At 41.7% G+C, this 12,867-nt stretch overlaps 2 protein-coding genes across 2 annotated transcripts; both read right to left on the bottom strand.

Annotated features, from left to right (window-relative positions):
• LOC8074226 (pentatricopeptide repeat-containing protein At1g73710) lies at positions 3,514-6,517 on the bottom strand. Its single transcript, XM_021452211.1, is given in 2 exon segments — positions 3,514-4,298; positions 4,301-6,517. Coding segments are annotated over 2 exon segments (2,748 nt in total). The 5' UTR covers positions 6,480-6,517; the 3' UTR covers positions 3,514-3,729.
• Positions 7,807-12,084, bottom strand: LOC8077275. Its single transcript, XM_002462801.2, has 5 exons — positions 11,940-12,084; positions 9,373-11,005; positions 9,162-9,290; positions 8,815-9,072; positions 7,807-8,217 (listed from the first exon to the last, which is right to left on the bottom strand). The coding sequence occupies exons 2-5, from the start codon at positions 10,985-10,987 to the stop codon at positions 8,168-8,170; spliced, it is 2,052 nt and encodes a 683-aa protein (XP_002462846.2). The 5' UTR covers positions 10,988-11,005; positions 11,940-12,084; the 3' UTR covers positions 7,807-8,167.

A 12,867-nucleotide genomic window follows, 5' to 3' on the forward strand; every position in this document is an offset into this window, starting at 1 on the left:
AAGGTTTCTTTGCAACATACGCGTACGACTCTAGATAAAAAAACATATCACGGATTATTTTTATCCATGGCAATGCACAGACAAATTTGCTAGTATATACCTAATTAATATAAAGGGCAAAACAAAATTCCATCTCTCAGCTCTCTCCTCCCGTCCTCCGTCATTCTATCTTGTGGTATTCTCTAGTCCCTTCATCGTCCCTTATTTTCACCTTTCTCACCTCATTGTCACCCTTCTCGCTTTATTTTAGAGTTGCAAAACCTTACTTGCATAAGTGTGTTCGTGTCACAACACGGTGGCACGCTTTCCACCTTTTTTAAAACTCACAATAGATGCCCTCATAGCCGCCTATTTAAGTTACATGTCAACTTTCCATACGATATTAATCGTTTATCACAAATAGCATTTTTAGGTGCCTAGGAATTTATTTGATTTAAGTTTGGGCCAAGCCCAATTAAATCTAACAAAAAAAAGCTAGCTCATTTTAGTCGGCATGAGCATGGCACAACAAATTGTACGTTCTATTATAATTCATGGGCATGTTTTCTAGTAATTTAATTATAACAAGAACGTAGAAACAAATCCTACAATATCTACGAGGGTGAAAGTCCTAGCTTTTGTTTTGGTAATTAACTGACAACTAGTGGAGTAATACTTTCATTTTGGAGATAATTGAGCTAGGATCCATAAAATAGAGTTGAGCAAGGCTAGGAACATGGTGCAGTTGACAATGACCATGGTGCAAGTGCTCAACAAAGAGAAGAGCAGGAGTTGCAACCATTGTAAGGAATTGGAAGGAGTTCAAAACAAGCCCCAAGACGGTATAATAAATGTATAGGGGTTTTGTTTCGCTCTGGCCAAAAGTGCAAATAGAGTACTACACAGTTGGGTTTAGGATAAGGCCAGTCTCAGTGGGGGTTTCATCAGAATGTCATGCACATTTATTAGAGCGCCATGTCAGCAAAACTGCACTTTTTGCATGAAACGAAGAGGGAAGAGAAGGAAGTAGTTTCACCATGGTGAAACTCTGCGGACGTTGTTTTTCACGCGGTGAAACAGGATGAAATCCCCACTGAGGGCTAAATCGTTTCACCATCTTGCATGTGATCCAATCATTTTGCAGTAATTAAATGCTTTGCCCAGCCTAGGAAACGTCAAAGTGCAACTCATGCATTGTGGAAGTTGTTTCATTATTCGTTTCATTGATGCCCTGTCAGCATATTTGTTTTGGAAACAGTGCATTGAAACGGACCACTGAGACTGGCCTAAATAGGCATAGTGCATTAAGAGAACTCTAAAGTGATTATGATTATCTAGTGTCATTACGTGAGGACTAACATTGCATATGCATTAGACATAGTGAGTGGTGTGAAAGCAAGTGAAAATGCTTTGAAAATATTTTGAAAATGCTAACGACCCTACCAGTTGTAATCACCATTGGAGCTAACAGTGTGTGTAGCTACATGGACGAGAAAAATAATAGGATGTGTCCTCCGGACGCGTCCTCACTTTGCAAGTACAAACGCGTGTTGCAAAAACATGTTTGTAATTTTAATATTACAGACGAGCTTACGCGTGTCTGTATATCAAAATGAATTACAGACGCATTAACACTGACGCGCGCAAACACATCTCTGAGGACTTGAACGCGTGTCTCAAATCTACCGTTTTGACATAGTTTGTAATCACCATTGGAGCTAACAGTGTGTGTAGCTACATGGACGAGAAAAATAATAGGTCAAGATTGTACATGTTGTTAATTATCGTTGCTTAGAACCTCACTCGATGGTCAAGGTGATTGATCCAGTGAAAACAGAGACGTTTGGAATGGCTTAGAATAGGCTTGTCTTGGTCAACCCCGACTAGAATTGCATAGCCATTTCATACAACATATAGATTATTAGGGTCTTAGGGCATGACATTGGGATCTTGGGCATCGAATGCCACCTGTTTGGTCAAAAATCGAGTGAAGATATGTATAAAAATAATGTAATGTAAGGGAGACAAATGCACACATTCGAAAACCACATATTTCATTAGTTCTTTCTTAAATATACAAAATACATGATCAACGAAAAATAATGTCTTCTTCCGTCTTCCGTGTCATGCTTAAGGAGAAATTTGACTTGTAGAAAATTGTGTAGTTCATCGATTCTCAGGGCCTATTGGGCGCGTCCGGTTACTTACATCCACAAGACGGGCTTGCAGAAAACCTCCGATTAAGTTGCGCTTTATGGTCGTCAAATAGTTAATCACTCTTCGTCAACCATATACAATATATGGTGTAGCAATAATAATATGGGTGGCTTTATGTCACCGAGACTCGGTCGTGACATCATCATCGCCACGTTGCAGTAATAAACGGAATATGTTAACGAAGAGGATGACTTTCGCCTCATTGGTGTCCAGTCATGTACATCGGCCTTCATTAACATGGACGCATGTAAGTTGTCTTTGTCTCGTCGGAGCCCAGCAACGATATGTCTAATCCCGTTAATTGGGACGTATAGATGGACTAGCGACCTTGCCTCGCTGGCCAAGCGCTGGCACTTGGCCAGAGTTCCGTCTAGCCTCGTCGGTAATAGACTTAGATAAATATATAATAGAAATCCGCCAAAAATCACGGTACAAGTATAGTTTGGACAATGTTTTCTCATCATGAGATCAAATTGATAGCCTCTTGGCATCACTCGCATAGCCGAATTAACTTGGGTGTCACGCCAAATTTGGTTGCAACGACTTTCATAATATATACTTAGGCCTTGTTCATTTCTTCAAGATTGAAGGCCTGGAATAATTCCTAGCTGGATTGGTTTACAAATTTTTATAAGATTTATCAGCTGGAACAATTCCTGATCCCGTTCCACCCTAAACGAACGGGCCCTTATTTGGTGCTATAGATGTTGTTGCCCTTTCCTATAAAGGTGATCAACTTAAATGTGTGCCCTTTCCTACCCGTTGTCTGCTCGTTTTTCAAGCTTGCCTGGTGCACATACAGAAAGCTCTCATGTGCCTTGCTCAGTTGCTCCCTGGATAACAGTAGCAGATCCAAATACTTCTGTTGACATTCCTTGAACATAGATGTAATCATGGTCCCCTTCCATATCTGGACGATTACCTATCAAGTCTAAACAATTCAAAGTAACTGGCCCCCACTAAGCAAGTAAGCATATTTATTATAAAAATGACCCTCACACTGTCACACATAATGAAGTTTGAATTCATCATTACAGTATATCAATATATAATTCCATTATGATTGCAGTACTAATTTCTATAAAACAAATCAAATAAAGGTTGCCATGGTATAATCAACTGGGATGAACTACCACAAAAAATTGAAAACAAAGGCAGAGAGCGGTATCAGACACCAAGCAATGACAGTATTTCAAATATCACTTAAATAAGAATGGTGGTTCAGACTCTGTTATGAAGATGGTGATATATGTTTTTTTGTTCATATATAGCAGTGAGCTAGGTATGTAACAAGCAAACAGGCTAACACATTACAGATACATCAAAATGCTATAAGATGTAAAGCATATATGAGTTAGTAAGTAAAGATACACACTAATCTTTCCAATCTATCTGGCTTTCTGTATATATTGAAGCAAACTTGGCCCACTTCTGATCACCAGGCATGTTTGCTTCAAGTTTCAGAAGGTACAACTAAATCAACCTCATTTGTGAAGTATAAAGTATAAAGTGGTCCTATATGTTTGGTACATATCATTTCTTCACTAACTGAACTGAAACATTATTTTTTCCAGTCTCTATATAAGCAACCAGTGTATTATGCGAAGGCATAATAAGCTGATTATTTCTGTATTCAATAAAACCATTTGTCTCTAGGCCTTCCGATGCTCCAGGTCTCCCATAACAAGTGGCCAAATGGATGCAAGTAGATGTGTCTGGCTTGAGACCCAGATCACGCATCCGCATGAACAAACCGAAAGCTTTTTCCACCTTCCCACAGGAAGCATAGACCTTGAAGCAAACATTATATGCACATGCATCCATTGTCAACTGTGGCATTAACATCTTCTCGCAAATCTCCAGTGCAGCAGCATGCATGCCAGCTATGGAGAACAAGAATGCAACAATAGCTTGCTTGGCAGACTTCTTGCCATCATTATATGCTGATTCTAGCTGTAAAACTTCTTTTGTTGAAACATGACCATTTTTTAGTAGAGAAAATATCATTCCAAATGTTGACGCATCTGGTGGGATGTTAGCCACTACCATTTGATGCACTAACTCTGCACAATCTCTAAGGTTGCCCTTAGCGCCATAACAGCATTGCATGAAGCACAATCAGATAGTAAGCCTGGCTTTTGTAATTTGTGTGTAATTCTAATGGACTCCCTAAGCAAGCCCATGCTCTTGTAGAGATATGCCATGGTAGTGTATGAAACAGCGTCAGCACAACTATTTCCCCTTAAGCTTTCAAAGATTTCTTTTGCCTCAGTGACCATCTCAAGTTTTGCATAAAGGTTTAGCATGGCATTGGAGGCAATGATGTCAGGGCCGCCATCCATGTCATTCATCCTTGAATACAAATCCTGTGCTTCCTTCCAGGAATTAAATTTGCTGTATGCTTTTATAAGAGATGTTAGAACAATATGGTTTGGAGAGATTCCAGATTGTTCCAACAGGTTACTATAGTGAAGTGCTTCCTTAACATTCCCTGTCTCTGCAAACATGTCAATCAAAATTCCATAAACAATGACATTCGGCTCAACACCTGAGGTCTTCATTTCATTGAACAGATCTATGGCCTCTGGTACCAAGCAATGGCAAGAATAACTTCTAATGATGGCAGAGTATGTCTCACATTTTGGTTCAAATCCTGCATCTTTCATTTTGCCTAACAGCTTCTTAGCTCTGTGCGGAAATCCACCAACAGAAAACATTTGAATCAAAGAATTATATGTGCACTCATCTGATGAAACACCAGATTCCTCCATGCTCTCAAGCAGAGAAGAGACTCTGTCATACTGCTTTGCCTGACCATAAGCCTTTATCATCACATTATATTCCACAATGTCCTTCTCATTGCCAACTCCTCTTTCAGAGCAGAAAATATGCTCAGCTTCTTCCCACAGACCCTTCTCTGCAAAAGCATCCATGATTGCACTGAAGTTCTTGGATGAGATCCCTTTACCTCGGCAGTGCCTCTCAAAGAATGCAATCGCCTCATCAAGCAATCCTAGATCAACATACATCTTCATGACAATAGGCAGGGACTGCTCATGAACAGAACAGCCAGAACTGAGAATCCCTTCAATCAAATCTTCTACTTCGTGTGCCATCTTCCTCTCACATAGCAACTGCAGCAAAATCCTATAGCTTACAGCATCAGGATGTAAGCATGCCTTCCCGATTTGATAGTAGTACTTCAGAACTCTCTCTAAATCCCCAATCGATGCAAACACAGTCATCATTACATTGTATGTCTTAGTATCAGGCTTGACACCCCTAACCATCATGCTAGCAAACAGCACCTCTGCCTGCGCTGAATTGCCAGATAACCCAAATATGTTGATTAGTGTATTGAACGTATAGGTATCTGGCATAACCCCATGAGCCGGCATGTCCAGAAACATGTCCAGCGCGTTCTTCAGCCTCCCAGCTTTCCCATAGAGATCAATCAACGTGTTATATGTCACCACAAGCTTCGGCTTCCTAGGACACTCCTGTCCCTCAATGGCTGGTGCACCAGCAGCAGCAGCAAATTTGTCGTCACAGATGTCAGCAAGCAAGAACTGCATAGGACCGTCCGAATCAACCGTGATGCAGTCAAGATCAAGGAAATCGACCTCGAACCTGCCGTCGCACCAATTGTAGAAGAGAGTGAGCGCGTCGTCGTGGCGGCCCTCGTCCTTGAGGATGCGGACGAAGGTGTTCATGGACACCTCATCAGGCGCGACGCCCCGGGCCAGCATGTGGCGGAGCAGCAGGAGGGCTCCCCGCGCCAACCCGGCCTTGGCGAGCGCGTCGGCGAGGGCTGCGTAGGCCGGGTTGGAGGGCGGGAGGGTCATCCCGAGCCAGGCGCGGTGGAGCTCCGCCCACCGGCGCGCACGGGCTAGGTGGCGAAGGAGGACGGCGTCGTGGACGGGGTTGGGGACGTACCCGGGGAGCGCGCGCAGGCGGTTGAGGAGGTCCCGGGCGCGGCGCCAGCAGCGCAGCCGCGAGAGGAGAGAGGTCTGCTCCCGCGGGGACATGGAGGACAGAGCCTCGTCGGAGGGCTGGAGGGCGGAGGAGGCGAGGCTGGGGAAGGGGCCGGTGGGGGTGCTGGAGGAAGAGACAGAAGGTGGCGGGGGTAGGCGGGGGAGGTGGATACGGGAGGCGGCGGGGGGAGGACGAGTGAAGGAACTGGAGCGGGAGCCGACGATCTGTGACGCGCCCGGTCCGGTGGCGGCGGCACCGCCACCGGTGCCGGCGCCGGCGGCCGGAAGGCAGGGGGCAGGGGGAATCATGAGCGAGTCGGGGGAAGGAGACAAGTGACAAGAGGTTTTAAGGCTAGTGGGGACCACTGCTCAGAGGGAGAAAGCCGACGAGCAGACCTGGTCGCCGCATGGTTAGGCCTTATTTAGGCCATCCCTCGCTAAATTTTAGTTAGCTAAATTTTAGTCACTTTAGTAGCTAAAGTTCTAAACACATTGACTAAAAGAAGCTAAAATAGTTTAGTTTTATTAGTCACTCAAGAGTAGCTAAAATAATTTTAGCTAACTAAAATGCCTTAGTTTCAAAAATGTTTAAGATTCCCGTAACATCAAATCTTGCGGCAGAAACATCAAATATGGATAAAAGAGATAACTAATTACACAGTTATCTGTAATTTACGAGACGAATCTTTTGAGGCTAATTAGTCCATGATTAGACAATAATTATCAAATAAAAACAAAAATGCTACAGTAGCCAAACAAGGCCTTAATCGTTCTGGGCTGAATGCACCACATTTAGGCCCATGCTTTGATCATTGACTTCTTTCTGTCTCCATAACATCCCATTTTACTGGGCCAAAACTGGAGGGGCCGAAAGGGAAGTTTGTGCCTACGTTCCGTGGTCACAGAATCAATTTCTATATGAGCTTGAATGGAGGTAAATTTATACAAAAAATGCAGATTTGATTATCACAATTTCGTAGTCCATCACCCCTTTGTCCTTATTTATAATCATCTTGGTGCCCAAGAAAATTGATACCGAGCTCTCTATTTTTATATAAATTTTATCTTCATCCAAGCTCTCTTGGAAAATTATCACCATCTGAAATGCGGAAATTTATATCTAGACATTTCAGTTGACTAGGGGAGAGTAATTTTTTTTATTTAAAAAACTAGACAACTTTTTTTCCAAAAAAACAAATTTAAAATAAAAAATAATGGATTCCTTTTTACAGTGGGATCGTCTTACCAAGTGAAGTATGCGTGCATGTTGTTGAGCAATGAGCTAGCATCACTGATCAGTGTTGATGTTTGTTTGGTTCACTGGACTTGCAAGTTGCAACTCAATATGCTATCAACAATCAGATCTTCCCACATTCATGTTAGTATGTTTAGGGGGTGATTTTCAAATTTCACACATTTCATCAAGAGGACTTGTTAGTGTTGCAGCGCATCAAAATGACATGTAAAACACTAGAGGACTCTAGCGACCAACACAACGCCTAACAAGACGGCAAACACAATTAAGCGCAGGACAATGCGGAGGAACACCATAGCACTACATGAATATGTCCCTGGAACTAGAAGCAGCCACGCAAGGTAAACTTCAGACGCTAGGGCAACTGCACACCAGATAGTATGAGTTCCAGAAGCAATTCATAAAACTAAGGTACTTGAAGCAGCGGACTGACAAATTACAGCACAAAATTGACAGTCCACAAGGTATTCACAATCGAGAAAGAGACCGAAAGAACCATATCTAGCCATTTTACAGTGAAGTGCTAATGCTAATGTTGCATGCATATCTTCTTCAGTATAAATCCAGACTAATACAGGTCCAACATGTTGCCTAGTCCCTTTGAAGCACTAAGAAATCCTTTGCAAGAAACATATTCCCTCCCAGTGTTACTCAGCAAGAACTCGGCCCCCATAAAAATCGCCTTGGAATACTGCCGAAGATGTCCAACCTGATGCTCGGTGCTGCTGTCATTTTCTGGAAACTAAAGAACTGCGTTTGTGGAGGATGGTGTGGCACTACTGCCAGAATCACCTGTTCCAACAAGTAATCAGAGGAAGGTAAGTACATGCGTTACAACCACAGCCCACAGGTAGTTGCTTAGTGTATTGGCAGAGAGTTTATCAAGATGAACCGTGCTGCTGGATCCAGATATGCAGAGTCATTATCCCAGCAACTTACTGCATGCTATCAGCTGAATTGCTATCATAATCCATAAACATCAGTTCATCTGGAACCTAATGAATACCTAATGTGTCTAATTGTTGTCCAGCTTTGACAGGTTTGATTTGTCTGTTAGTGTTGCTGCTGTTTCTTATCACATAATGCATATGCTCAGGTGCAGCTACACAAGGTTGCTTGGCATAGTGTTGAAATTTATATAACTTTTTTGTTTTACTATTTCAGATGTACTAATGATTGAGAAGAACCTATCCAAAGTCAGAAATATAGATATTTTACCTGCAAAAGAATAAATATAAATATTTTATACAAAACTATGTTTTGGAGGCACCTTTTTCTTTTTCTATACTTATTGTGACCTTGCTTAAATGCTCCCCGTCCACAATAACTACCTTAATTCATGTAGATTAGTAATATTCAGGTGAAAAGATCCTAATCAATGAGATTTACCATTTGTTGAACTTCCAGTACTTGGCTGAGAACTTATATCACATACTGAAGGATCAGCATGACTGACAGAACCTCCATGTGCTTCGACATGGCCAACCATGGACTGCTCTCTTATCTCAGAGACTTCTTTCTCTAGAAATTTGCTTTCCTCCACAGAACTCAAACTAAGTTCAGCTACCTCACTAGAAGAAGCCTCCATTCTTGATGGTGAAACCCCTTCTTCGACGCTTGCTTCAGCATCAAGAGTACGAACATGACCTGCAATTTGATTCTGTACTTTAGGAAAAAAAGAATGACAGTGTTATGTCACGATTAGAACTGACTAGTTCATTGTAATCTTTGGTTACCATCTTTCAAGACAGCTCCATCAGTTACTAAACCAATAGGTGCGGGCCTCTCGCTTCCAGATGGACTTGAATCGTATACAGGAACAGGATCCAGAACGTGGGTATCATCAATGACGACCACTTCCTTGGCTAGAAAGTAGGAAAACACTTATAAAATGTGGGATTCATTACACAAATACTAGCTGAAAAAGGATATATTACTCTATGGTACCTGGTGGTTCAATGTCATTCATTTCAAAAGGATCATCAGTAGTTTCAGTTGATGTTGATGTCAGCTCGAGATCATTTGAATGTGGGGACATCTGATTCAATCCATTGCTTGTCATATCTATTTCTTGATGGTGTTGCGTGACACTAGGATCCTGTAGTGATGTATTCTGAGAAAAACTGAAATTTTCACTCTGTTGTGCTTCCTCCCAATCATTTATATGTTCACCAGACAGTGATATGTCATCATCAGAGGAATCACTAATTAATACAGGTGGCTCCATGTCAAGGGCAAGAGAAACCTCCCTTACATGCCGAGCTATATGTGCATGTTCCTCCGTTTGAGTGAAAGAAGATTGTTGTCCTTGGTTTGAGCAATCCTCCAGAACATCTTTCTGGCTTTCTTGGTCAGCAACTGAAGAAGTACTAGCAGAGTCTTGAGCAGAGCTGGCCTTGGAGTTGCTCTTTTCACTAGTTTCTCCTTCAAGAACTGGATCTGGCATTCCCTCGTTAGCCATTTTTTCTGTCATGAAGTATGGTCTGAATCGGGAAGGCTGTGTATCTTGCAAAAATTCACTAAGGAATGGTGCTCCTTCAGTGAAGCTCTCATGCCTCCTCAACAGTGCACTCCTCTGTAATTGACATGCTACAGGAATAGGTTCAGCATGGCTTGAGTTGGCTCCTCCATTGGAGCTGCTCTCATTTGCTTGCTCAGTTGGTAGATCAAATGGGTTTCCTGTTTCCAACAACGCAGATGGAGCAGAATCTGGGAAGTTATCTTCATTGTAAGGAAGATCGAAAGGATTTTTCCTAGGAGCAAAAACAGCAGGAATTTGAACATTGAACTTTGATAGTTCTTCAATAGTGGGTAAGCAATCAGTGCTACCAAATTCTATCAAGTTCCTGTCTGCGTGTTTTCTTGCCCGACGCCTAGCAATTAGGGTCTCCAACCTTTGGTTACGCTCAATCTCCAAGCACCCGATTTTCAGTATGTTCTTCTGGTCGTCAGCAGTCCATGCTACAACTTTAGCATGATGTTTCTCCTTGCGTACGTTGCCATCACTGCCCTGTTGGTTTTCCGCTCCATCTTCAGTGCTGCTGTCATTGGAGTCAACATCTTGAGAGGACTGTGATGAATTGCTGCCCGACCTAAGATGATGAAATGCATGAAGCATTGGAGCAGTATCAGTATCTGAACCACCTGATTCACTTGATCCTGGTTCAGAAGAAGCTACACCATGAGATCGCTTCCTAATTTTCTTAACCCTGTTTTTGTGCTTCGCCACTCTCTCTTCACCGGACGGAATTGTAGGAAGAGGTACACCCCTAACAGATTTGCTGCTACCATGGATATCTGAACTCCGAGCATTCTCAATTTTTTTGTAGACATGATCTTTTTCAGGATTGTTTGGTTCACCGTATGCCAAGAGTATTCCAAGAAAGACGCCAGCGATTAGGAAGATAGGTGATGTGGTCACGATGAGGGTGAACCAGCCGAAGAAATACTTGTACAATACAAGTAGGAAAATCAGTAAGCAGAGAGCTGAAGGATGGCGTCGAAAGAATCTGCCTGTGGACCTCAGGGGTGCCATTTCCCTCAAAGTATTTTTCCATTTCATTGCAGGGTTTTCCACACTCTGCAATATGTAAGAAATGACCATTTATGTTAGCATCTGACAAGATTTATAAAGCACAACAAGAAACAATTACTTTGTGATTGTAAATCTCAGATTTTGCACATTTGCACAAGCAAACTAATAAATAGTCACGCTATTTATGTGATTACTGCTTTGCACCCAAACAATGATTACAGTTCCTCTGAACAATGCAGTTGCTTTATTGTTCAGAGGAACTGTAATCATGTTCCCCACTCAATCTTCAACGGTTGTATACTTATTTGCACACTTCGGTGTATATACCAAATTTTCTGATTTGAACTGAACGGTGGTCATGTGAGGGAACTTAAAAACTACTTCTCTCCAATTAGTGTCCTATGATCCATTTTATTACTTTTTTTAAAGTGTCGATACCCAATGTAATTAGGATTATTTTCGAAAAATATTGACATTAGGATAATCAAAGAATACTACATCAACAGAACAAAACTCCGTGCACGCTAAAAAGGAAACACCATGGGAAAGCCATCTAAAATAACAAGTATCTGCAGCTGGTTACACAACCGATTTCAAATAACCTGATCACCAAAGAGTCACATTGCAGCTGGTTACACAACCGATTTCTCACATTACCAATGTGTGCCGCCCCGCTCGGATTGGCCATCATATTTTGTGCGGGGAACGATCCTTTTGACGGAACAAATTTGCCGGATCACGTTATGAGTTACGAATTATATGGTGCTTCTAATCACTATATAATCAGGCGCGCGATCGAAGTGAATGGAAACCAACAAATCTAGAAATGCGGGCATCAAACAAATCCGCGACAAGGTGGACCGGTAGGAGAGAAACGAAGACATTGGAATCGAGGGCTGGCGACGAAGAAAAGAAAAGAAGAAAGAAAAAAAAAGTATCTGCAGAATGAACGAGCATTTTTCCAGCCGAGTTTCCTTACCGACGAGAGAAGAAATCGGGCAGAGTCAGGGTCGATCTGCGATCCACGGCAGCAGCGTCCGCAAGGCTGGGGCGAGGACGACGAAGGCGCCTACGGGAAGGGGGGAGGAGGAGGAAGAGTGGCGAGCCGCGTTCGGCGCGGAAGGCTCCTGCCTCCTGGAGTGTGTGCCTTAGGTCTTGTTTAGTTCACTCTAAAAAACCAAAAAAAATTAAGATTTTCTGTGACATCGAATCTTTTGGCACATATATGAAGCATTAAATATAGATGAAAATAAAAACTAATTGCACAGACTGTAAATCGCGAGATGAATCTTTTGATCCTAGTTAGTCCATGATTGGACAATATTTACCACAAACAAACGAAAGTGCTACAGTAGCGAAATCCAAAATCTTTTCGCATCTAAACAAGGCCTTAATAAGAGTTTGGCATGCGCATTTTTTTACGAGTCTTGCAATTTTAAGTTAACAAACACAAAATAATTGCTACGCACACTATGGTTTTTTTCTTTTGTGTTCGTGAACATAGTGGTCCATTATCATCTCACTCTTTAATTTTTATTTAGTTTACTATAGAATATAATAAATTGATCCATCACGGTCTCGTTCCTCACAAATGATTAATGATTAATAGTACGAGGAATGAGTTTATTTTACTAAATTGAGAAATGGACTCATATGGTGCATCGCTTTATCTATGGCCTTGTTTAGTTTTTTTTTTTTTTTTGCAAAATAGACACCGTAGCACTTTTTTGTATTTGAAAAATATTGTTCAATCATAGACTAACTAGGTTTAAAAGATTCGTCTCGCAAATAACAAACTGTGTAATTAGTTTTTATTTTTGTCTATATTTAATATTCTATGCATGCGTCTAAAGATTCGATTTGATGAAGAATGTGAAAAATTTTGTAAATTTTTTTAGAACTAAACA

This window comes from Sorghum bicolor, chromosome 2 (assembly GCF_000003195.3).
Source record: "Sorghum bicolor cultivar BTx623 chromosome 2, Sorghum_bicolor_NCBIv3, whole genome shotgun sequence".
NCBI classification, from domain to species: domain Eukaryota; kingdom Viridiplantae; phylum Streptophyta; class Magnoliopsida; order Poales; family Poaceae; genus Sorghum; species Sorghum bicolor.